Source organism: Oncorhynchus gorbuscha, linkage group LG16 (assembly GCF_021184085.1).
Source record: "Oncorhynchus gorbuscha isolate QuinsamMale2020 ecotype Even-year linkage group LG16, OgorEven_v1.0, whole genome shotgun sequence".
Taxonomy (NCBI): domain Eukaryota; kingdom Metazoa; phylum Chordata; class Actinopteri; order Salmoniformes; family Salmonidae; genus Oncorhynchus; species Oncorhynchus gorbuscha.
In genome coordinates, this window is record NC_060188.1 from 91621862 (window position 1) to 91648929 (window position 27068).

Consider the following 27068-nt stretch of genomic DNA (forward strand, 5'->3'; position numbering starts at 1 on the left):
ATATATTTTATATTGGAGATTTTCTAGGCTGCCATAGAGCTCTGGTCTAAAGTAGTTCACTGTATAGGGAATAGGGTTCTATAGAGCTCTGGTCTAAAGTAGTGCACTATTTAGGGAATAGGGTTCTATAGAGCTCTGGTCTAAAGTAGTGCACTATATAGGGAATAGGGTGCCATTTGGGATGAAGATACCACTCTTTTGTTGCCCAGTTGAACCCAGCTGTTTCTCATGGAGAACAGTAGTGTATTATCTTAGACTGAGACTCATGAAAGGACAGTAGTGTATTATCTTAGACTGAGACTCATGAAAGGACAGTAGTGTATTATCTTAGACTGAGACTCATGAAAGGACAGTAGTGTATTATCTTAGACTGAGACTCATGAAAGGACAGTAGTGTATTATCTTAGACTGAGACTCATGAAAGGACAGTAGTGTATTATCTTAGACTGAGACTCATGAAAGGACAGTAGTGTATTATCTTAGACTGAGACTCATGAAAGGACAGTAGTGTATTATCTTAGACTGAGACTCATGAAAGGACAGTAGTGTATTATCTTAGACTGAGACTCATGAAAGGACAGTAGTGTATTATCTTAGACTGAGACTCATGAAAGGACAGTAGTGTATTATCTTAGACTGAGACTCATGAAAGGACAGTGTATTATCTTAGTGTATTATCTTAGATTGAGACTCATGAAAGAGCAGTAGTGCATTATCTTAGACTGAGACTCATGAAAGAACAGTAGTGTATTATCTTAGACTGAGACTCATGAAAGGACAGTAGTGTATTATCTTGGTGTATTATCTTAGACTGAGACTCATGAAAGGACAGTAGTGTATTATCTTAGACTGAGACTCATGAAAGGACAGTAGTGTATTATCTTAGACTAGACTGAGACTCATGAGAAAGGACAGTAGTGTATTATCTTAGACTGAGACTCATGAAAGGACAGTAGTGTATTATCTTGGTGTATTATCTTAGACTGAGACTCATGAAAGGACAGTAGTGTATTATCTTAGACTGAGACTCATGAAAGGACAGTAGTGTAGATTATGAAAGGACAGTAGTGTATTATCTTAGACTGAGACTCATGAAAGGACAGTAGTGTATTATCTTAGACTGAGACTCATGAAAGGACAGTAGTGTATTATCTTAGTGTATTATCTTAGATTGAGACTCATGAAAGAGCAGTACATTATCTTAGACTGAGAAGAAAGACAGTAGTGTATTATGAGACTTGAAAGAACAGTAGTGTATTATCTTAGAGACTCATGAAAGAACAGTAGTGTATTATCTTACTGAGACTCATGAAAGGACAGTAGTGTATTATCTTAGACTGAGACTCATGAAAGGACAGTGTATTATTAGATGAGACTGTATTATCTTAGACTGAGACTCATGAAAGGACAGTAGTGTATTATCTTAGACTGAGACTCATGAAAGGACAGTAGTGTATTATCTTAGACTGAGACTCATGAAAGGACAGTAGTGTATTATCTTTGAGACTCATGAAAGGACAGTAGTGTATTATCTTAGACTGAGACTCATGAAAGGACAGTAGTGTTATCTTAGACTGAGACTCATGAAAGGACAGTAGTGTATTATCTTAGACTGAGACTCATGAAAGGACAGTAGTGTATTATCTTTGAGACTCATGAAAGGACAGTAGTGTATTATCTTAGACTGAGACTCATGAAAGGACAGTAGTGTATTATCTTAGTGTATTATCTTAGATTGAGACTCATGAAAGAGCAGTAGTGCATTATCTTAGACTGAGACTCATGAAAGAACAGTAGTGTATTATCTTAGACTGAGACTCATGAAAGGACAGTAGTGTATTATCTTAGACTGAGACTCATGAAAGGACAGTAGTGTATTATCTTAGTGTATTATCTTAGACTGAGACTCATGAAAGGACGGTAGTGTATTATCTTAGTGTATTATATTATTAGACTGAGACTCATGAAAGGACAGTAGTGTATTATCTTAGTGTATTATCTTAGACTGAGACTCATGAAAGGACGGTTGTGTATTATCTTAGACTGAGACTCATGAAAGGACAGTAGTGTATTATCTTAGTGTATTATCTTAGACTGAGACTCATGAAAGGACATTTGATCCACCAGACAACTGGCTGTGAAGTCGATGTGTTTAGGACAGCTTGTGTGTAAATGGGTTAGCCTACAACGTCACTAAAACGATGCACATGCTTCAAAGAGGCAGAAGGCAGTGTGTTGTGATTCTGGATACAACAATGACAGGACGCTATACCACGTGGGGAATTGTAGGTGGCTCGTTTCATCTTGGTATTGATACGATGTCTTGTTTTTATGTGTTTTGACTGATGTCACGTCTATGCTAATATAGCTCAAATTCGTTAGCTAGTAGCTAAGCAACAACTGTAACGGTGTATTTGAGAGACAACACGTGTTCGTTGTGCACATTTATTTATGTTTTCAGTAAACATTTGGAGACTAAATATAGTTGTTGTTTGTTGTTCTTTGTTGTTGTTCACAATCAAAGCCAACAACGTCTGTTTTGCACCATAGTTGTACCCGCGTCACTTTGGTTGCTAAACAACCGACCTGTCTATATGTAGACTGTTGTTGTGTTCAGACCAGGACATTGAGGCCCTATCAGTCAGTGATGTCAGAAAAGAATGAGGGGGAGGGAGGGAGGGAGGGGGGGGGGGTGTTGACGTCATCTGTCTGCTATGGATGGACATTCCTGGTGACACCTCCCCTCACCTCAACCGTTCCCATGGCAGCTCCCACTCCCTCTCGGGTCGTCCAGTGTCGGCAGTTATTTGCTGAGAGAAGAGAAAGTGAGAGAGGGTGGAGGAGAGAGAGAAGAGAGAGGGAGAGGCAAATAGCAGCCTGTCCAGTTCTGAGAGTATGGTGGGAGAGAAATGAAGGTAATTGGTAGGAGAGAACTCGAGGTAATTGCGCTGCTATAAGAGCGATTAGTGCTGATCTCAGAGCTGTTACGTCCTCCTCATCGTCATTACTGCTGTAGAAATATCAACCAACACTGGGCCCCTACCATCCCCCAACACACGCGCACACACACGCACACACACACACACACACACACACACACACACACACACACACACACACACACACACACACACACACACACACACACACACACACACACACACACACACACACACACACACACACACACACACACACACACACACACACACACACACACACACAGGCATGCAGACTACACACACATCACACAGACACACACACACAGACACACACACAGGCATGCAGACTGCACACACATCACAAACACACACACACACACACGCACACACTCTGCCTGCCATCCCCCCTCCTCCACCTATATAACCATACAAGGGCAACAAGCCAGGGGCCACATTGATGTTTTAAACTGGCTTAATCAACGGGGACCTGCTATTGTTTACTCTGGATAAATCGGTGGGGAATTGTTACATCATGAACAAAAATCTCATCAGTTACAAATTTATACATACGAACTACAATTTACAGACACAGACAATGACTACATCTCCTCTGCCCTGACCCGTATGCTCACACCTCCATCCCTAGTGTCTGCTCACACCTCCATCCCTAGTGTCTGGTCACACCTCCATCCCTAGTGTCTAGTCACACCTCCATCCCTAGTGCCTGGTCACACCTCCATCCCTAGTGTCTGGTCACACCTCCATCCCTAGTGTCTGGTCACCTCCATCCCTAGTGTCTGGTCACACCTCCATCCCTAGTGTCTGGTCACACCTCCATCCCTAGTGTCTGGTCACACCTCCATCCCTAGTGTCTGGTCACACCTCCATCCCTAGTGTCTGGTCACACCTCCATCCCTAGTGCCTGGTCACACCTCCATCCCTAGTGTCTGGTCACACCTCCATCCCTAGTCACACCTCCATCCCTAGTGTCTGCTCACACCTCCATCCCTAGTGTCTGGTCACACCTCCATCCCTAGTGTCTGGTCACACCTCCATCCCTAGTGCCTGGTCACACCTCCATCCCTAGTGTCTGGTCACACCTCCATCCCTAGTCACACCTCCATCCCTAGTGTCTGCTCACACCTCCATCCCTAGTGTCTGGTCACACCTCCATCCCTAGTGTCTGGTCACACCTCCATCCCTAGTGCCTGGTCACACCTCCATCCCTAGTGCCTGGTCACACCTCCATCCCTAGTGCCTGGTCACACCTCCATCCCTAGTGCCTGGTCACACCTCCATCCCTAGTGTCTGGTCACACCTCCATCCCTAGTGTCTGGTCACACCTCCATCCCTAGTGTCTGGTCACACCTCCATCCCTAGTGTCTGGTCACACCTCCATCCCTAGTGTCTGCTCACACCTCCATCCCTAGTGTCTGGTCACACCTCCATCCCTAGTGCCTGGTCACACCTCCATCCCTAGTGTCTGGTCACACCTCCATCCCTAGTGTCTGGTCACACCTCCATCCCTAGTGTCTGGTCACACCTCCATCCCTAGTGTCTGGTCACACCTCCATCCCTAATGCCTGGTCACACCTCCATCCCTAGTGTCTGGTCACACCTCCATCCCTAGTGTCTGGTCACACCTCCATCCCTAGTGTCTGGTCACACCTCCATCCCTAGTGCCTGGTCACACCTCCATCCCTAGTGTCTGGTCACACCTCCATCCCTAGTGTCTGGTCACACCTCCATCCCTAATGCCTGGTCACACCTCCATCCCTAGTGTCTGGTCACACCTCCATCCCTAGTGTCTGGTCACACCTCCATCCCTAGTGTCTGGTCACACCTCCATCTCTAGTGTCTGGTCACACCTCCATCCCTAGTCACACCTCCATCCCTAGTGTCTGGTCACACCTCCATCCCTAGTGTCTGGTCACACCTCCATCCCTAGTGTCTGGTCACACCTCCATCCCTAGTCACTTCTCCATCCCTAGTGCCTGGTCACATCTCCATCCCTAGTGCCTGGTCACACCTCCATCCCTAGTGTCTGGTCACACCTCCATCCCTAGTGCCTGGTCACACCTCCATCCCTAGTGTCTGGTCACACCTCCATCCCTAGTGTCTGGTCACACCTCCATCCCTAGTGTCTAGTCACACCTCCATCCCTAGTGTCTGGTCACACCTCCATCCCTAGTGTCTGGTCACACCTCCATCCCTAGTGTCTGGTCACACCTCCATCCCTAGTGTCTGGTCACACCTCCATCCCTAGTGTCTGGTCACACCTCCATCCCTAGTGCCTGGTCACTTCTCCATCCCTAGTGCCTGGTCACACCTCCATCCCTAGTCACACCTCCATCCCTAGTGCCTGGTCACACCTCCATCCCTAGTCACACCTCCATCCCTAGTGCCTGGTCACACCTCCATCCCTAGTGTCTGGTCACACCTCCATCCCTAGTCACACCTCCATCCCTAGTGCCTGGTCACACCTCCATCCCTAGTGTCTGGTCACACCTCCATCCCTAGTCACACCTCCATCCCTAGTGCCTGGTCACACCTCCATCCCTAGTGTCTGGTCACATCTCCATCCCTAGTGTCTGGTCACACCTCCATCCCTAGTGTCTGGTCACACCTCCATCCCTAGTGTCTGGTCACATCTCCATCCCTAGTGTCTGGTCACATCTCCATCCCTAGTGTCTGGTCACACCTCCATCCCTAGTGCCTGGTCACATCTCCATCCCTAGTGCCTGGTCACACCTCCATCCCTAGTGTCTGGTCACACCTCCATCCCTAGTGTCTGGTCACATCTCCATCCCTAGTGTCTGGTCACATCTCCATCCCTAGTCACACCTCCATCCCTAGTCACACCTCCATCCCTAGTACCTGGTCACATCTCCATCCCTAGTGTCTGGTCACATCTCCATCCCTAGTCACACCTCCATCCCTAGTCACACCTCCATCCCTAGTACCTGGTCACATCTCCATCCCTAGTGCCTGGTCACACCTCCATCCCTAGTGCCTGGTCACACCTCCATCCCTAGTGTCTGGTCACATCTCCATCCCTAGTGTCTGGTCACACCTCCATCCCTAGTGTCTGGTCACACCTCCATCCCTAGTGTCTGGTCACACCTCCATCCCTAGTGCCTGGTCACATCTCCATCCCTAGTGTCTGGTCACACCTCCATCCCTAGTCACACCTCCATCCCTAGTGTCTGGTCACATCTCCATCCCTAGTCACACCTCCATCCCTAGTGTCTGGTCACACCTCCATCCCTAGTGTCTGGTCACACCTCCATCCCTAGTGCCTGGTCACACCTCCATCCCTAGTGTCTGGTCACACCCCTCCATCCCTAGTCACACCTCCATCCCTAGTGTCTGGTCACACCTCCATCCCTAGTGTCTGGTCACATCTCCATCCCTAGTGCCTGGTCACACCTCCATCCCTAGTGTCTGGTCACACCTCCATCCCTAGTCACACCTCCATCCCTAGTGCCTGGTCACACCTCCATCCCTAGTGCCTGGTCACACCTCCATCCCTAGTGCCTGGTCACACCTCCATCCCTAGTGTCTGGTCACACCTCCATCCCTAGTCACACCTCCATCCCTAGTGCCTGGTCACACCTCCATCCCTAGTGTCTGGTCACATCTCCATCCCTAGTGCCTGGTCACATCTCCATCCCTAGTGTCTGGTCACACCTCCATCCCTAGTGCCTGGTCACACCTCCATCCCTAGTCACATCTCCATCCCTAGTGCCTGGTCACATCTCCATCCCTAGTGTCTGGTCACACCTCCATCCCTAGTCACACCTCCATCCCTAGTGCCTGGTCACATCTCCATCTCTAGTCACACCTCCATCCCTAGTGTCTGGTCACACCTCCATCCCTAGTCACACCTCCATCCCTAGTGTCTGGTCACACCTCCATCCCTAGTGTCTGGTCACATCTCCATCCCTAGTGCCTGGTCACATCTCCATCCCTAGTGCCTGGTCACACCTCCATCCCTAGTGTCTGGTCACACCTCCATCCCTAGTGCCTGGTCACACCTCCATCCCTAGTGCCTGGTCACACCTCCATCCCTAGTGCCTGGTCACACCTCCATCCCTAGTGCCTGGTCACATCTCCATCCCTAGTGCCTGGTCACACCTCCATCCCTAGTGTCTGGTCACACCTCCATCCCTAGTGTCTGGTCACACCTCCATCCCTAGTGCCTGGTCACATCTCCATCCCTAGTGTCTGGTCACACCTCCATCCCTAGTGTCTGGTCACATCTCCATCCCTAGTCACACCTCCATCCCTAGTGTCTGGTCACACCTCCATCCCTAGTCACACCTCCATCCCTAGTGCCTGGTCACACCTCCATCCCTAGTCACACCTCCATCCCTAGTGTCTGGTCACACCTCCATCCCTAGTGTCTGGTCACACCTCCATCCCTAGTGTCTGGTCACACCTCCATCCCTAGTGTCTGGTCACACCTCCATCCCTAGTGCCTGGTCACACCTCCATCCCTAGTCACACCTCCATCCCTAGTGTCTGGTCACACCTCCATCCCTAGTCACACCTCCATCCCTAGTGTCTGGTCACACCTCCATCCCTAGTGTCTGGTCACACCTCCATCCCTAGTGTCTGGTCACACCTCCATCCCTAGTGCCTGGTCACACCTCCATCCCTAGTGTCTGGTCACACCTCCATCCCTAGTGCCTGGTCACACCTCCATCCCTAGTGCCTGGTCACACCTCCATCCCTAGTGTCTGGTCACACCTCCATCCCTAGTGCCTGGTCACACCTCCATCCCTAGTGCCTGGTCACACCTCCATCCCTAGTCACACCTCCATCCCTAGTGCCTGGTCACAGCTCCATCCCTAGTGCCTGGTCACACCTCCATCCCTAGTGCCTGGTCACACCTCCATCCCTAGTGCCTGGTCACACCTCCATCCCTAGTCACACCTCCATCCCTAGTGTCTGGTCACACCTCCATCCCTAGTCACACCTCCATCCCTAGTGTCTGGTCACACCTCCATCCCTAGTGTCTGGTCACACCTCCATCCCTAGTGTCTGGTCACACCTCCATCCCTAGTGCCTGGTCACACCTCCATCCCTAGTGCCTGGTCACACCTCCATCCCCAGTGTCTAGTCACACCTCCATCCCTAGTGTCTGGTCACACCTCCGTCCCTAGTGTCTATTCACACCTCCATCCCTAGTCACACCTCCATCCCTAGCACCTGGTCACACCTCCATCCCTAGTCACACCTCCATCCCTAGTGCCTGGTCACACCTCCATCCCTAGTGCCTGGTCACACCTCCATCCCCAGTGTCTAGTCACACCTCCATCCCTAGTGTCTGGTCACACCTCCATCCCTAGTGTCTAGTCACACCTCCATCCCTAGTCACACCTCCATCCCTAGCACCTGGTCACACCTCCATCCCTAGTCACACCTCCATCCCTAGTGCCTGGTCACACCTCCATCCCTAGTGTCTGGTCACACCTCCATCCCTAGTGTCTGGTCACACCTCCATCCCTAGTGTCTGGTCACACCTCCATCCCTAGTGCCTGGTCACACCTCCATCCCTAGTGTCTGGTCACACCTCCATCCCTAGTGTCTGGTCACACCTCCATCCCTAGTGCCTGGTCACACCTCCATCCTTAGTGTCTGGTCACACCTCCATCCCTAGTGTCTGGTCACACCTCCATCCCTAGTGCCTGGTCACACCTCCATCCCTAGTGCCTGGTCACACCTCCATCCCTAGTGTCTGGTCACACCTCCATCCCTAGTCACACCTCCATCCCTAGTGTCTGGTCACACCTCCATCCCTAGTGTCTGGTCACACCTCCATCCCTAGTCACACCTCCATCCCTAGTGTCTGGTCACACCTCCATCCCTAGTGCCTGGTCACACCTCCATCCTTAGTGTCTGGTCACACCTCCATCCCTAGTGTCTGGTCACACCTCCATCCCTAGTGCCTGGTCACACCTCCATCCCTAGTGCCTGGTCACACCTCCATCCCTAGTGTCTGGTCACACCTCCATCCCTAGTCACACCTCCATCCCTAGTGTCTGGTCACACCTCCATCCCTAGTGTCTGGTCACACCTCCATCCCTAGTCACACCTCCATCCCTAGTGCCTGGTCACATCTCCATCCCTAGTGCCTAGTCACACCTCCATCCCTAGTGTCTGGTCACACCTCCATCCCTAGTGTCTGGCCACACCTCCATCCCTAGTGTCTGGTCACATCTCCATCCCTAGTGCCTGGTCACATCTCCATCCCTAGTCACACCTCCATCCCTAGTGTCTGGTCACACCTCCATCCCTAGTGTCTGGTCACACCTCCATCCCTAGTGTCTGGTCACACCTCCATCCCTAGTGCCTGGTCACACCTCCATCCCTAGTCACACCTCCATCCCTAGTGTCTGGTCACACCTCCATCCCTAGTCACACCTCCATCCCTAGTGTCTGGTCACACCTCCATCCCTAGTGTCTGGTCACACCTCCATCCCTAGTGTCTGGTCACACCTCCATCCCTAGTGTCTGGTCACACCTCCATCCCTAGTGTCTGGTCACACCTCCATCCCTAGTGTCTGGTCACACCTCCATCCCTAGTGTCTGGTCACACCTCCATCCCTCGTGTCTGGTCACACCTCCATCCCTAGTCACACCTCCATCCCTAGTGTCTGGTCACACCTCCATCCCTAGTGCCTGGTCACATCTCCATCCCTAGTGCCTGGTCACATCTCCATCCCTAGTGCCTGGTCACACCTCCATCCCTAGTGCCTGGTCACACTTCCATCCCTAGTGTCTGGTCACACCTCCATCCCTAGTGTCTGGTCACACCTCCATCCCTAGTGTCTGGTCACACCTCCATCCCTAGTGTCTGGTCACACCTCCATCCCTAGTGTCTGGTCACACCTCCATCCCTAGTGCCTGGTCACACCTCCATCCCTAGTCACACCTCCATCCCTAGTGTCTGGTCACACCTCCATCCCTAGTCACACCTCCATCCCTAGTGTCTGGTCACACCTCCATCCCTAGTGTCTGGTCACACCTCCATCCCTAGTGTCTGGTCACACCTCCATCCCTAGTGCCTGGTCACACCTCCATCCCTAGTGTCTGGTCACACCTCCATCCCTAGTGCCTGGTCACACCTCCATCCCTAGTGCCTGGTCACACCTCCATCCCTAGTGTCTGGTCACACCTCCATCCCTAGTGCCTGGTCACACCTCCATCCCTAGTCACACCTCCATCCCTAGTGCCTGGTCACAGCTCCATCCTTAGTGCCTGGTCACACCTCCATCCCTAGTGCCTGGTCACACCTCCATCCCTAGTGCCTGGTCACACCTCCATCCCTAGTCACACCTCCATCCCTAGTGTCTGGTCACACCTCCATCCCTAGTGTCTGGTCACACCTCCATCCCTAGTGCCTGGTCACACCTCCATCCCTAGTGCCTGGTCACACCTCCATCCCCAGTGTCTAGTCACACCTCCATCCCTAGTGTCTGGTCACACCTCCGTCCCTAGTGTCTATTCACACCTCCATCCCTAGTCACACCTCCATCCCTAGCACCTGGTCACACCTCCATCCCTAGTCACACCTCCATCCCTAGTGCCTGGTCACACCTCCATCCCTAGTGCCTGGTCACACCTCCATCCCCAGTGTCTAGTCACACCTCCATCCCTAGTGTCTGGTCACACCTCCATCCCTAGTGTCTAGTCACACCTCCATCCCTAGTCACACCTCCATCCCTAGCACCTGGTCACACCTCCATCCCTAGTCACACCTCCATCCCTAGTGCCTGGTCACACCTCCATCCCTAGTGTCTGGTCACACCTCCATCCCTAGTGTCTGGTCACACCTCCATCCCTAGTGTCTGGTCACACCTCCATCCCTAGTGCCTGGTCACACCTCCATCCCTAGTGTCTGGTCACACCTCCATCCTTAGTGTCTGGTCACACCTCCATCCCTAGTGCCTGGTCACCACTCCATCCCTAGTGTCTGGTCACACCTCCATCCCTAGTGCCTGGTCACACCTCCATCCCTAGTGCCTGGTCACACCTCCATCCCTAGTGTCTGGTCACACCTCCATCCCTAGTGCCTGGTCACACCCCTCCATCCCTAGTCACACCTCCATCCCTAGTGCCTGGTCACACCTCCATCCCTAGTGTCTGGTCACACCTCCATCCCTAGTGCCTGGTCACAGCTCCATCCCTAGTGCCTGGTCACACCTCCATCCCTAGTCACACCTCCATCCCTAGTGCCTGGTCACACCTCCATCCCTAGTCACACCTCCATCCCTAGTGTCTGCTCACACCTCCATCCCTAGTGCCTGGTCACACTTCCATCCCTAGTGTCTGGTCACACCTCCATCTCTAGTGTCTGGTCACACCTCGATCCTTAGTGTCTGGTCACACCTCCATCCCTAGTGTCTGGTCACACCTCCATCCTTAGTGTCTGGTCACACCTCCATCCCTAGTGCCTGGTCACACCTCCATCCCTAGTGCCTGGTCACACCTCCATCCCTAGTCACACCTCCATCCCTAGTGTCTGGTCACACCTCCATCCCTAGTGTCTGGTCACACCTCCATCCCTAGTGTCTGGTCACACCTCCATCCTTAGTGTCTGGTCACACCTCCATCCCTAGTGTCTGGTCACACCTCCATCCCTAGTGCCTGGTCACACCTCCATCCCTAGTGCCTGGTCACACCTCCATCCCTAGTGTCTGGTCACACCTCCATCCCCAGTGTCTGGTCACACCTCCATCCCTAGTGCCTAGTCACACCTCCATCCCTAGTGCCTGGTCGCACCTCCATCCCTAGCGCCTGGTCACACCTCCATCCCTAGCGCCTGGTCACACCTCCATCCCTAGTGTCTGGTCACACCTCCATCCCTAGTGTCTAGTCACACCTCCATCCCTAGTGTCTGGTCACACCTCCATCCCTAGTGTCTAGTCACACCTCCATCCCTAGTGTCTGGTCACACCTCCATCCCTAGTGTCTAGTCACACCTCCATCCCTAGTGTCTAGTCACACCTCCATCCCTAGTGTCTGGTCACACCTCCATCCCTAGTGTCTGGTCACACCTCCATCCCTAGTGTCTGGTCACACCTCCATCCCTAGTGTCTAGTCACACCTCCATCCCTAGTGTCTAGTCACACCTCCATCCCTAGTGTCTGGTCACACCTCCATCCCTAGTGTCTAGTCACACCTCCATCCCTAGTGTCTGGTCACACCTCCATCCCTAGTGTCTGGTCACACCTCCATCCCTAGTGTCTGGTCACACCTCCATCCCTAGTGTCTAGTCACACCTCCATCCCTAGTGTCTAGTCACACCTCCATCCCTAGTGTCTGGTCACACCTCCATCCCTAGTGTCTAGTCACACCTCCATCCCTAGTGTCTAGTCACACCTCCATCCCTAGTGTCTAGTCACACCTCCATCCCTAGTGTCTGGTCACACCTCCATCCCTAGTGTCTAGTCACACCTCCATCCCTAGTGTCTGGTCACACCTCCATCCCTAGTGTCTAGTCACACCTCCATCCCTAGTGTCTGGTCACACCTCCATCCCTAGTGTCTGGTCACACCTCCATCCCTAGTGTCTAGTCACACCTCCATCCCTAGTGTCTGGTCACACCTCCATCCCTAGTGTCTAGTCACACCTCCATCCCTAGTGTCTAGTCACACCTCCATCCCTAGTGTCTAGTCACACCTCCATCCCTAGTGTCTAGTCACACCTCCATCCCTAGTGTCTGGTCACACCTCCATCCCTAGTGTCTAGTCACACCTCCATCCCTATCTCTTGTCTTTCTTATTCCTCTCTCTCTCTCTCTCTCTCTCTCTCTCTCTCTCTCTCTCTCTCTCTCTCTCTCTCTCTCTCTCTCTCTCTCTCTCTCTCTCTCTCTCTCTCTCTCTCTCTCTCTCTCTCTCTCCTTTACATGTCTCTCTCTTTCTCTTCCGCAGTGCGTCTACTACAGACCTGTCGGGCTACGACCCAGGTTACCTGAGGAAGAGTCCAGACCAGTACAGTTCTAGAGGAAGTATGGAGAGCCTTGGGGAACACCATGGCCACCCAGCCTACAGGTGCTGCTCATTAACATGGGCTTTTTCAATTACCTTTTTGTTATGCCTTATTGATCCTTGTCTTGTCTTTGTAATCATCATTTCCAGAGAGGACCACAATAGAAATAAGCCTCCAGGTTGATCATGGTTTTTACCCTACATAATATGTTATGCTGTCTCCAGCTACTGCTAATGATAAATAAAGCACTTCTGTACTCTCCAGCTCTTCCTGCCACCAGCTGTCTGCCTCCAAGTCCTCCAACAGCATGGACCACCTTCACAGCAAGAGAGACTCAGCCTACTCCTCCTTCTCCACCAGCTCTAGTATCCCAGAGTACCTTGCGGCCGCTCCGACCTTTGGTAAAGAGAGATCGTACTCCATGGAGACGGTTCCGCAGAGGGGCGGGATTAGTGGAGGGGGCGGGGCCGGGGCAGAGGGAATGCAGCAAGCTGACATCCGATATGTCCATACGGTCTACGACCCCCAGCAGGGCGGTGCTCAGGAGCACGAGGTTAGCTCCGCCTCTGCTGCATTACTACGCAGCCACGAGACTGGCAGGGCGGGGTCTTGTAGTGTGGGCGGGGCCGCCTGTTACCGCGCCACCAGTGGCAGTAGTAACAGCAGTGGCGGAAGCAGCGGTGGTGGTAACCATGGTAATAACCCCAACCGTCACAGTGTTGGGCCCATTTGGGGTCAGAGCGCCAGCCGCAGTTCCTACGAGAGCCTGAAGGGGGCGCCGGCTCCTCCCATGCGGAGCGACAGCTACGCGGCTATCAGGAACCATGAGAGACCAAACTCGTGGTCCAGCCTGGAGCAGGCTCGCTCCCTCAGGGCTCTCCACAAGGGGTCCACCTCCTCCTGGTACCACTCCTCTGGCTCCGTGGCCTCCGGCTCGGGGAAGGGCTCCTACGGGGCCGAGGGCCAGCTCCACACCGTCATAGAGAAGAGTCCTGAGAGCAGGTATTAAGCCCGTTCTATTGTATCTATTAGCAAACCCATGGACATCATGAGTTGTGTTTGTTTCACCAGTCATCTCTGTTTCTCTAATGTAGTCATGTGTATGTTGTTGTTGTTGTTGTTGTTGTTGTTACAAAACATGTCTTCTTCTTCTTCTAGCCCCACCACCAAGCCCAAACAGGGTGTGGGTCAGGGCTTCCCGCCGCCCCCCGAGCCCCAGCAAACATCCACCCAGTCTGGCTGCCTCATGCTGCCCCAGGGCATCTACCCTGTACCCCCACCGGAGCCCCACTATGCCCAGATGCCCATCAGCAGCCCCAACCCCAGCAGCATGTACCCAGCCCTGGCCAGGGAGAGCAGTCTGAGCAGACAGAGAGAGCTCCAGGGGTTAAGGCTGGGGGTCAGTGTGGATACAGGGATGTCGGTAGGGGTGGAGAATGGATACCAAAGCAACCCCTCTATATCCTCCTATGTCACTTCCTCTGGCCAGCCTCAGCATCCTGACCTTGCTCAGCCTCCACCCAAACAGCCAGCTCATCCAACCCAACCCGCAGACAGAGTGGGGGGAAAGTCAGGGTACGAGGAGACCCAAACTAAACTGGGTCTCTACAGGTGTCATCTGAAGGGAGAGGGACAGACCGTATCCCAAAGGCAGAGCCAGGGACAGGGTCAGGATCAGGGACAGGGTCAGAGCCAGGGTCAGGATCAGGGACAGGGACAGAGCCAGGGTCAGGATCAGGGACAGGGTCAGAGCCAGGGTCAGGATCAGGGACAGGGACAGAGCCAGGGTCAGAGCCAGGGACAGGGTCAGAGCCAGGGTCAAGGACAGTGTCAGAGCCAGGGACAGGGTCAGAGCCAAGGACAGTGTCAGAGCCAAGGACAGTGTCAGAGCCAAGGACAGTGTCAGAGCCAAGGTCAGGGACAGGGTCAGAGCGAAAGTCAGGGTCAGAGCCAAGGTCAGGGTCAGAGCCAAGGCCAGGGTCAGAGCCAAGGCCAGGGTCAGGGTCAGAACCAGGGTCAAGGACAGGATCAGAGCCAGGGTCAGAGCCAAGGCCAGGGACAGAGCCAGGGTCAGAGCCAAGGCCAGGGACTGGGTAAGAGCCAAGGCCAGGGTCAGGCGTCCAGACTCTCCTCAGTCCAGTCTATAAGCCAGTCTATAGGCCAGTATATAGGCCAGGAGAGAAGGGACCCATACACTCCAGTCCAACCGCGGGGAGAGAGGCTACCCAGGTACTCCCAGGGCTCAGAGAGCTGCCCTGAGCACCATCGACAGGGCCAGATCAGGGAGGAAGGGCAGGTCAGACACACAGAGCCCAGTCACTACACTAGTCACCCAGTGGCAGGCACCACCATGCCCAGTAAGATCGCACAGGGACATGTTCCCCAGGGGAGCAACAGCAGTAGTACCCCAGCACAGGTGTCTGACCAGCGGGTAGAGCAGAGGGCCCAGGGGCCTGACCAGCAGGTAGAGCGGAGGGCCCAGGGGCCTGACCAGCAGGTAGAGCAGAGGGCCCAGGGGCCTGACCAGCAGGTAGAGCAGAGGGCACAGGTGTCTGACCAGCGGGTAGAGCAGAGGGCCCAGGGGCCTGACCAGCAGGTAGAGCAGAGGGCACAGGTGTCTGACCAGCGGGTAGAGCAGAGGGCCCAGGGGCCTGACCAACAGGTAGAGCAGAGGGCCCAGGGGCCTGACCAGCAGGTAGAGCAGAGGGCCCAGGTGTCTGACCAGCGGGTAGAGCAGAGGGCCCAGGGGCCAGACCTTCAGGTCAATGACCATAGATCCAGGTCCCCCCTCTGGTACTACAGCGATCCAATTCCCCCCCAACCGCAGAGGGACCAGAGGAGACCTGAGCACCCCCTGACCCAGCTGCAGAACGTCCTAGCAGATGTCCAGCGTTGTGACAGTCCTGAGAGCTCCAGCAACAGCCAGAGTAGCCACCAGAGGAGCCTCTCTGTTCTGGAGAAAGTGAACCGCTTCGAGGGCCGCGAGCAGAGCCATGGGCAGGGGAAGCAGAGGAGTAAAAGCACCAGCGCCAACCACACCAACCAGAGGCCCTCCTCCTCCCGTCCAACCCAGCCCCAGTCTCAGCCCCAGTCTCAGACCCAGTCTCAGCCCCAGCACCATGAGAGGGCTGGTATGGATGACCTGCGTAGCACGCTGGAGAGAACTAGCAGTCCCAGCAGCACCTGCAGAACACTGAGCTCCTCCTCTAGCTCACATCATTGGAAAACAACGGTGGCCCACGAGGGTCATCATTACGCAGAGCAGCAGAGGCCAGGGAGTTGTGACCAGACCCAGAGCTCCAGGTACCCCCATCACCACCACCCTAATCCACAGGACCCTCACCCTGGCTCGGCCCTGCAGAGGAGCAGGAGCACCTTCCAACTGGGGAGCCAGGAGGGCCAGGAGGGCCACGACAGAGACAGGTAATTGTTCAATATTGTATATACAAAGTGTACAAAACATAAGGAACCCCTTCCTAATATTGTGTTGCACCTCCCCTTTTATCTTCAGAACAGCCTCAATGGGGCGGCAGGGTAGCCTAGTGGTTAGAGCGTTGGACTAGTAACCAGAAGGTTGCAAGTTCAAATCCCCGAGCTGACAAGGTACAACTCTGTCGTTCTGCCCCTGAACAGGCAGTTAACCCACTGTTCCTAGACCAGTTAACCCGCTGTTCCTAGACCAGTTAACCCGCTGTTCCTAGACCAGTTAACCCACTGTTCCTAGACCAGTTAACCCACTGTTCCTAGGCTGTCATTGAAAATAAGAATTTGTTCTTAATTGACTTGCCTAGTGAAATAAAGGTAAACTACATACACGCCTGGCACCTACTACCATACCCTGTTCAAAGGCACTTTAATATTTTGTCTTGTCCATTCACCCTCTGTACACACACAATCTACATCTCAATTGTCTCCAGGCTTAACATGTTGTCTTTAACCCGTCTCCTCCCCTTCATCTACACTGATTGAAGTGGATTTAACAAGTGACATAAATAAGGGATCATAGCTTTAACCTGGATTCACCTAGTCGGTCTATGTCATGGAAAGAGCAGGTGTTCTTAATATTTTGTACACTCAGTTTATGTTGGTGTATAGTGTATAGATTGTGTATAGATTGTGTAAATGATGTGTAAATTACATTGTCTATATTCTGTCTGTATATTCTGTTTATTGTTGTCACCACCATTTCAGCAGGTCAAAGGTTAATGTACTTGGTGAATAAAAGGCATTCTCATTGTGATTTTGACAGGGATGGGGACAGAGAGTTCCGTTGGAGGGATGACCTGCAGGACCTACTGGGGACCATCCAGGACACGTCCTTTAACCGGGCCTACAGGAACAGTATCAAGAACACCCAGTCCAAGGTGCTCAGATCCACCTCCTTCAGACGCAGGGACCTGGGAATCATCGTCAGCGGGAGTGTTAACAACCACTCCCCTCCCATCCCCATCCCCGCCAAGCACTTATCTCTGGAGAGGAAGGCACCTAAGACCAGCCCCAAACCCTCCATTGTCTCCACTACTGTCCAAGCCTCCACCCGAGCCCTTGCCCTAGCTACCTCCACTCACACCCCCAAAGAAAGGCTTACGGTCACTGTCCCAGACCCAATCCCAGCCCCAGCCACCTTTCCCTCGCCTCACACCCCCAAAGAGAGGCTTACGGTCACTGTCCCAGACCCAATCCCAGCCCCAGCCACCTTTCCCTCGCCTCACACCCCCAAAGAGAGGCACGTTGTCACCCCAGAGCCCGATAGGTTCGGTCCCCCAGAGCTCCTCAGCGTCCTGGCCATGGGCCCACCAGTCCCGGCCCGTATCGGTGGGCGTAAGCGACTCACCATGGAGAAGAAGAAGAGGTCCTACTCCGAGCCTGAGAACATGCATGAGGTGAGTCAAAGTATCCAATATCCTATCTCCTGCTGTTTTGCCCTTAATCAAGGCACTTAAAGGTAGATGCAGTGAGATGGCGTTGCAGCGAACAGCACCGCAGATATTGAGATGAGTGAGCTGGGAGACTTACTGCTCTCCATTCAGGGATGCTACACTGTGGCTGACCCTGTACTCCCTAAACCCTTACTGCTCTCCATTCAGGGATGCTGCACTGTGGCTAACCCTGTACTCCCTAAACCCTTACTGCTCTCCATTCAGGGATGCTGCACTGTGGCTAACCCTGTACTCCCTAAACCCTTACTGCTCTCCATTCAGGGATGCTGCACTGTGGCTAACCCTGTACTCCCTAAACCCTTACTGCTCTCCATTCAGGGATGCTGCACTGTGGCTAACCCTGTACTCCCTAAACCCTTACTGCTCTCCATTCAGGGATGCTGCACTGTGGCTAACCCTGTACTCCCTAAACCCTTACTGCTCTCCATTCAGGGATGCTGCACTGTGGCTAACCCTGTACTCCCTAAACCCTTACTGCTCTCCATTCAGGGATGCTGCACTGTGGCTAACCCTGTACTCCCTAAACCCTTACTGCTCTCCATTCAGGGATGCTGCACTGTGGCTAACCCTGTACATTCAGGGATGCCTAAACCCTTACTGCTCTCCATTCAGGGATGCTGCACTGTGGCTAACCCTGTACTTCCTAAACCCTTACTCAGGTAAACCCTTGTCACATGGGCCGAATACAACAGGTGTAGTAGACCCTTACAGTGAAATACTTACTTACAAGCCCTTAACCAACAATGCAGTTCAAGAAATAGAGTTAAGAAAATATTTACTAAATTAACTAAAGTACTGCTTTTTTCACTGTGGCTAACCCTGTACTTTTTTTTTCAAGTAACACAATAAAATAACAATAACAAGGTTATATAGAGGGGATACATTTACTAAATTTAAGTACTTTTTTCATTTTTTTTCAGACACAATAAAATTATCCAGAGGTTATTAGAAATGGTACCAGGGCAATGTGCAGGGGTACAGGTTAGTCGAGGTAATATGTATATTTAGTTAGGGGTAAAGTGACTATGCATAGATAATAAACAGCGAGTAGCAGCAGTGTAAAAACAAAGGGGGGGGCTCTTGGCCCTTGGCTGTCTGGTGCCGTGCGGTAGCAGAGAGAACAGTCGATGACTTGGATGACTGGAGTCTTTCACATTTTTTTAGGGCCTTCCTCTAACACTGCCTAGTATAGAGGTCCTGGATGGCAGGAAGCTTGGCCCCAGTGATGTACTGGGCTGTACACACTACCCTCAAGTAGCACCTTACGGTCGGAGGCCGAGCAGTTGCCATACCAGGCAGTGATGCAACCGGTCAATGTTGGAGCTGTAGAACTTTTTGAGGATCTGGGGACCCATGCCAAATCTTTTTAGTCTCCTTTCCTTTCTTGGTGTGTTTGGAACATGATAGTTGGTTGGTGATGTGGACACAAACTCTCGAACCGCTCCACCGTCAATGTGAATGGGGGACTGTTCGGCCCTCCTTTTCCTGGGTTAGAAAGCAAGAGACACATTTCTGTTTTCTGGAAAATAAAGGTTTCTTGTTCTTCTTCTAGGTGGGGTTGGAGTCTGACCCAAGGAGGACTAGCCAGCACCAGCTGTTCCTTTTACCAGGTACAGAGACCAGCGTGGCGGACCGCAGGAGGATGTTTGAGATGGCTGCCAGTCGCAGCCTGAGCTCCAGCTCCCAGGCTCCCCAGCGCCTCCAGGGCTCCCAGGCTCCCCAGGGCCTCCAGGGCTCCCAGGCTAGTCTAGCCGTGTCCCGGCCGGAGCTCCGGCAGCTGCAGCAGGACGCCCTGGCCGACTACATGGAGAGGAAGAGAAGCTGGAGGACAGACAGGGATTGGGACAAGTCAGAGGGAGGGCGTGCCCACCGTGACCGCCCTCACAGCACCTACCTGCAGCCCTTTACAGACACCCGGAGTGTCTCTTCAACCTCCACCACCAGCCTAGCCTCTCTTCAGGAGCCTCTTGGTCAAGACAGCAGTCTCTCTGGTGGGGGAAGGCTCTGCTCCACCCTGCCTCCTGGCCTCCAGGGCTTCTATCCAGGCAGGGTCACTGCACCACGCATCCAGGCCAAGGCCCCAGCCTCAATCTCCACCACCCACCCAGACACCTCGGGATTCCACAGGCTACTGGAGGGAGAGCTGCCCAGATCCAGCCTTGGTAGAGAAGAACCAGCCCAGGACTATGAGGCACTCCAGAGCCAGGAGTTTTCCCTGCGAGGCGATGGAGCCTTTGAGAGGGCAGTTCCAGCCCGGAACTCTGGCAAGTCAGCCTCTGCGGAGGACCTGCTGGAGCGCTCTGAGAGGCCTGCACCCCAGCACTTCAGGTCTCGCTCCTCGCCCTCTGGCGAGAGGCTAAATCAGGTAGAGTACAATACACTCTCTGGTTTTACACTTTGTAGACTTCTTTACTAAACTAATCAAAACAAAGACACAACACCATTTATTTTGATACAAATGTGTGTGGATGTAGCTTGAGTTGTAAGTCTTAGGTTAGCTGTAGCTTCAGCTGTAAGTCTTAGGTTAGCTGTAGCTTCAGCTGTAAGTCTTAGGTTAGCTGTAGCTTCAGCTGTAAGTCTTAGGTTAGCTGTAGCTTCAGCTGTAAGTCTTAGGTTAGCTCATCTTCAGCTGTAAGTCTTAGGTTAGCTCATCTTCAGCTGTAAGTCTTAGGTTAGCTCATCTTCAGCTGTAAGTCTTAGGTTAGCTCATCTTCAGCTTTAAGTCTTAGGTTAGCTCATCTTCAGCTGTAAGTCTTAGGTTAGCTCATCTCAGTTGTAAGTCTTAGGTTAGCTGTAGCTTCACCTGTAAGTCTTAGGTTAGCTCATCTTCAGCTGTAAGTCTTAGGCTAGCTCATCAACTGTAAGTCTTAGTTTAGCTCATCTCAGCTATAAGTCTTAGGTTAGCTCATCTTCACCTGTAAGTCTTAGGTTAGCTCATCTCAGTTGTAAGTCTTAGGTTAGCTGTAGCTTCACCTGTAAGTCTTAGGTTAGCTCATCTTCAGCTGTAAGTCTTAGGCTAGCTCATCAACTGTAAGTCTTAGGTTAGCTCATCTCAGTTATAAGTCTTAGGTTAGCTGTAGCTTCACCTGTAAGTCTTAGGTTAGCGCATCTTCAGCTGTAAGTCTTAGGTTAGCTGAATCAGCTGTAAGTCTTAGGTTAGCTGTAGCTTCACCTGTAAGTCTTAGGTTAGCTCATCTCAGCTGTAAGTCTTAGGCTAGCTCATCTTCAGCTGTAAGTCTTAGGTTAGCGCATCAGCTGTAAGTCTTAGGTTAGCTGTAGCTTCACCTGTAAGTCTTAGGTTAGCTCATCTCAGCTGTAAGTCTTAGGCTAGCTCATCTTCACCTGTAAGTCTTAGGTTAGCTCATCTTCACCTGTAAGTCTTAGGTTAGCTCATCTCAGCTGTAAGTCTTAGGTTAGCTCATCTTCACCTGCAAGGGGTTTGGTGTCTGAGCTGGGGTTGGTGTCTGAGCTGACGTTGTTGTCTGAGCTGGGGGGTGACAGGGCAGGTCTATATAGTGACCTAACCCTGAGGGGTGACAGGGCAGGTCTATATAGTGACCTAACCCTGAGGGGTGACAGGGAGGGTCTATATAGTGACCTAACCCTGAGGGGTGACAGGGAGGGTCTATATAGTGACCTAACCCTGAGGGGTGACAGGGAGGGTCTATATAGTGACCTAACCCTGAGGGGTGACAGGGAGGGTCTATATAGTGACCTAACCCTGAGGGGTGACAGGGCAGGTCTATATAGTGACCTAACCCTGAGGGGTGACAGGGAGGGTCTATATAGTGACCTAACCCTGAGGGGTGACAGGGAGGGTCTATATAGTGACCTAACCCTGAGGGGTGACAGGGAGGGTCTATATAGTGACCTAACCCTGAGGGGTGACAGGGAGGGTCTATATAGTGACCTAACCCTGAGGGGTGACAGGGAGGGTCTATATAGTGACCTAACCCTGAGGGGTGACAGGGAGGGTCTATATAGTGACCTAACCCTGAGGGGTGACAGGGCAGGTCTATATAGTGACCTAACCCTGAGGGGTGACAGGGCAGGTCTATATATAGTGACCTAACCCTGAGGGGTGACAGGGCAGGTCTATATAGTGACCTAACCCTGAGGGGTGACAGGGAGGGTCTATATAGTGACCTAACCCTGAGGGGTGACAGGGAGGGTCTATATAGTGACCTAACCCTGAGGGGTGACAGGGAGGGTCTATATAGTGACCTAACCCTGAGGGGTGACAGGGAGGGTCTATATAGTGACCTAACCCTGAGGGGTGACAGGGAGGGTCTATATAGTGACCTAACCCTGAGGGGTGACAGGGAGGGTCTATATAGTGACCTAACCCTGAGGGGTGACAGGGAGGGTCTATATAGTGACCTAACCCTGAGGGGTGACAGGGCAGGTCTATATAGTGACCTAACCCTGAGGGGTGACAGGGCAGGTCTATATAGTGACCTAACCCTGAGGGGTGACAGGGAGGGTCTATATAGTGACCCCATAGGGATAAATAGTTAAATAAGTTTATCTCTATGGTGGTGACAGGCCTGGCCAGCAGCTCCACAGACAGGAAATACCCAAGATCCTTGACTTCCTGTGTGGTGCCACTGGGCCAGGACTAGCAGAACACTGACTGATCACAGACTGATAAGCAAGACAAACAAACACACGCAGACACATTAACACTCACACATAACACTGCAGTGGGCCCAGGAGGGTCAGACAATTATGATTGTCTTTAGAAGCTCCATTCGGGCCACAGCAGCTGATAGGTCAGTTAGGTCTCTCTCTCCCACTGCTGGGTCCTGAGGATGGATGGATATTAAAAAGTCCTTCATCTCCCAGAGTGATTACAGCCAGCATAAACACACACTGCTTTTCACATAACCACTGTCTCTCACTCTGTGGGTGTGAATTAAACTGCTTTATCATGGGGTAGAAATGAAAGAGATTTGTAACATTTTCCTCTCTTTTGCCAACTACCATAATATTTGTTGAAAACAGAAAGACAGCTGAAGCAAACACACACAGCCTATAGGACAGAGTTCTAACCCAAAGGGGCCCGCAGGGATTTGGCCCGCTGGTGGTTTTATTTGGCCCCCCAAGTTATCTGAGCAAAAAATAATAATTGTGTTGGATGTAAAAGACTAAAATCACCAGGAAATCAGCTCCTAGTAATTTTAATTCAGGGAATCAGCTCCAAGTGATTTTAATTCAGGGAATCAGCTCAAAGTGATTTTAATTCAGGAAATCAGCTCCAAGTGATTTTAATTCAGGAAATCAGCTCCAAGTGATTTTAATTCAGGAAATCAGCTCCAAGTGATTTTAATTCAGGGAATCAGCTCCAAGTGATTTTAATGTAGGAAATCTGTTCCCAAGTATTCCCCATAATGGAGAGACACGTGATCTGATACAAGATTTGAAATGAAGACAAACAAATACGTTTAGGGCTCCTTGAAGTCAATTTGCAATCTACAATTTTTTTGTTATTATGTTTCCGACCCTTGACCATCTGTTCAAGAAAAAAACCGTCCCGCTGCTGAAGCTAGTTTAAAAGCCCTACTACAGGATAACCTCTATATATGTAGCTATGATGTCAGAGGTCCCACAGGATATCAAATCAAATCAAATTTATTTATATAGTCGTACTGATATCTCAAACTGCTGTACAGGTAAAACCCCAAACAGCAAAGCAGGTGTAAAAGACGGTGGCTAGGAAAAACTCCCTAGAAAGGCCAAAACCCTTCATGTGGGGTCTCCCCAGAGTAGAGATTATAACAGAACAGACCAAGATGTTCAAATGTTCATAAATGACCAGCATGGTTCACATAATAAGGCAGAACAGTTGAAACTGTGGAGCAGCAGCACAGTCAGATGGATTAAATCATGTCAGGTTTATCTAGGGCTCAGGTCCTAGAGAAAGAAAGAGAGAATTAGAGAGAGCATTGGGGTGGCCAGTCCTCTTCTGGCTGTTTGGCCAAGATGTTCAAATGTTCATAAATGACCAGCATGGTTGAATAATAGTAAGGCAGAACAGTTGAAACTGGAGCAGGAGCATGGCCAACACACACAGTCCTCATGTCAGGTAGTCCTGGGACATGGTTGAAACTGGAGCAGCAGCATGGCCAGGTGGACTGGGGACAGCAAGGAGTCATCATGTCAGGTAGTCCTGGGGCATGGTTCTTAGGTCCTGAAAGAAAGAGAGAAGTTATCTGAAGCAAATTTACACAGGATAATTGAATAGGACAGGAGAAGTACTCCAGATAAACAAGCTGACCCAGCCCCCGACACATTTTACTGCAGCATAAATACTGGAGGCTGAGACAGGAGGGGTCAGGAGACACTGTGGCCCCATCCGAGACACCCCGGACAGGGCCAAACAGGAAGGATTTTACCCACTTTGCCAAGGGCACAGCCCCCACACCACTAGAGGGATCTTCAACCACCAACTTACCATCCTGAGACAAATATAGCCCACAAAGATCTGATTTTAAGGGGTGGGGGGGAAATCAGCCGACCACAACAGTGAATCAACCCAGGAAATCAGCACGAGAGAGCCCCAGCAAGCCAGTGATTTTAATTGGAAAAAGGGGAACCGGCCAGGCAGAAATCAGGGCGGTTAAGTGATTTTCAATCCTGGGCCAGGAAATCATATGACCCACTGAAAGATGAGTCTTTAAAATTCAGGTTGAGATCAGTTTCTCTGACATGGGTGCAGACCGTTTAATGGAGCTCAGGGAAATCTGCCTCCAGCTGTTTGCTTAGAAATTTTGCCTTGTGACCGTGCGTACGTATAGGTATGTACGGCAGGACCAAATCAGAGAGGTGTAGAGCAAGCCCATGTAAGTAGGTTAGCAGTAAAACCTTGAAATCAGGCTTTGACAGGAAGCCATGTAGAGAGGCTAGCACTGGAGTAATATTCAAATGATTAGTCAGGATTCTAGCAGTCAAACAACTATAGTTTATTTAGTGCTTTATGAAGTAGCAGGAAAATAGAGCATTGCAGTAGTCTAACAATGACAAAAGCATTATTATTTTTCTGCATCATTTTTGACCATCAATGTTCAGATGGAAAAAAGCTGTCCTCGAAATGGTCTGAATGTTCTTCAAAATAGAGAGATGGGTCCAGAGTAACGCATGTTGAGGTCCTTCACAGTTTTATTTGATAACGACTGTACAACCATTATGATTATGATGTCAGATTGAACAGTCCTCAGATAGAACAAGCATCTCTGTTTTGTCCGAGTTTAATAGTAGAAAGTTTGCAGCCATCCACTTCCTTATGTCTGAAGCATGATGTCAGAGGTCTTCACCATGTTTCATTGAAATGTACAGCTGTATGTCAGCTAGCAGTGATTTCATTATGGTCCAAGAGGTAAAATATATAGTGAAAACAAAGTGGTCCTAAAACAGAACCTTGAGGAACATATGTAGCTATGATGTCAGAGGTCCACAGAGACAAACTGATATCTTTCCGACAGATAAGCTAAACCAGGCCAGATGTCAGTAGATTTGGGTTTCCAATCTCTCCAAAAGAATGTGGTGATCTATATATGGTATCAAAAGCAGAGGTCCTAGGAGCATAACAGATGCAGATATATGTATGCCATCAAATGTCATTTACCACCTTCACAAGGATAACCTCTATATATGTAGCTATGATGTCAGAGGTCCTACAGTATAATGTGGTATATATGTAGCTATGATGTCAGAGGTCCTACAGTATAATGTGGTATATATGTAGCTATGATGTCAGAGGTCCTACAGTATAATGTGATATATATGTAGCTATGATGTCAGAGATCCTATAGGATAACCTCTATATATGTAGCTATGATGTCAGAGGTCCTACAGTATAATGTGATATATATGTAGCTATGATGTCAGAGATCCTATAGGATAACCTCTATATATGTAGCTATGATGTCAGAGGTCCTACAGTATAATGTGGTATATATATGTAGCTATGATGTCAGAGGTCCTACAGGATAACCTCTATATATGTAGCTATGATGTCAGAGGTCCTACAGTATAATGTGGTATATATGTAGCTATGATGTCAGAGGTCCTACAGTATAATGTGATATATATGTAGCTATGATGTCAGAGATCCTATAGGATAACCTCTATATATGTAGCTATGATGTCAGAGGTCCTACAGTATAACCTCTATATATATGTAGCTATGATGTCAGAGGTCCTATAGTATAATGTGGTATATATGTAGCTATGATGTCAGAGGTCCTACAGGATAACCTCTATATATGTAGCTATGATGTCAGAGGTCCTACAGGATAACCTCTATATATGTAGCTATGATGTCAGAGGTCCTACAGGATAACCTCTATATATGTAGCTATGATGTCAGAGGTCCTACAGTATAACGTGGTATATATATGTAGCTATGATGTCAGAGGTCCTATAGGATAACATCTATATATGTAGCTATGATGTCAGAGGTCCTACAGTATAACGTGGTATATATATGTAGCTATGATGTCAGAGGTCCTACAGGATAACCTCTATATATGTAGCTATGATGTCAGAGGTCCGACAGTATAATGTGGTATATATGTAGCTATGATGTCAGAGGTCCTACAGGATAACCTCTATATATGTAGCTATGATGTCAGAGGTCCTACAGGATAACCTCTATATATGTAGCTATGCTGTCAGAGGTCCTACAGTATAACCTCTATATATGTAGCTATGATGTCAGAGGTCCTACAGTATAATGTGGTATATATGTAGCTATGATGTCAGAGGTCCTACAGTATAATGTGGTATATATATGTAGCTATGATGTCAGAGGTCCTATAGGATAACCTCTATATATGTAGCTATGATGTCAGAGGTCCTACAGGATAACCTCTATATATGTAGCTATGCTGTCAGAGGTCCTACAGTATAACCTCTATATATGTAGCTATGATGTCAGAGGTCCTACAGGATAACCTCTATATATGTAGCTATGATGTCAGAGGTCCTATAGGATAATGTAGTATATATGTAGCTATGATATCAGAGGTCCTACAGGATAACCTCTATATATATGTAGCTATGATGTCAGAGGTCCTACAGGATAACCTCTATATATGTAGCTATGATGTCAGAGGTCCTACAGGATAACCTCTATATATGTAGCTATGATGTCAGAGGTCCTACAGGATAACCTCTATATATGTAG

At 50.5% G+C, this 27068-nt stretch overlaps 1 protein-coding gene across 1 annotated transcript in view; it reads left to right on the forward strand.

Moving 5' to 3' along the window:
• The window catches only part of LOC123999860 (protein Shroom3-like), a 143272-nt gene that overhangs the window by 92633 nt on the left and 23571 nt on the right, over positions 1–27068 (forward strand). The window contains exons 5-9 of the mRNA XM_046305868.1: positions 12884–13003; positions 13206–13943; positions 14100–16364; positions 17191–17824; positions 19434–20246. Of these exons, the coding sequence (XP_046161824.1) occupies positions 12884–13003; positions 13206–13943; positions 14100–16364; positions 17191–17824; positions 19434–20246 (4570 nt within the window). The remainder of the gene's footprint in view (positions 1–12883; positions 13004–13205; positions 13944–14099; positions 16365–17190; positions 17825–19433; positions 20247–27068) is intronic.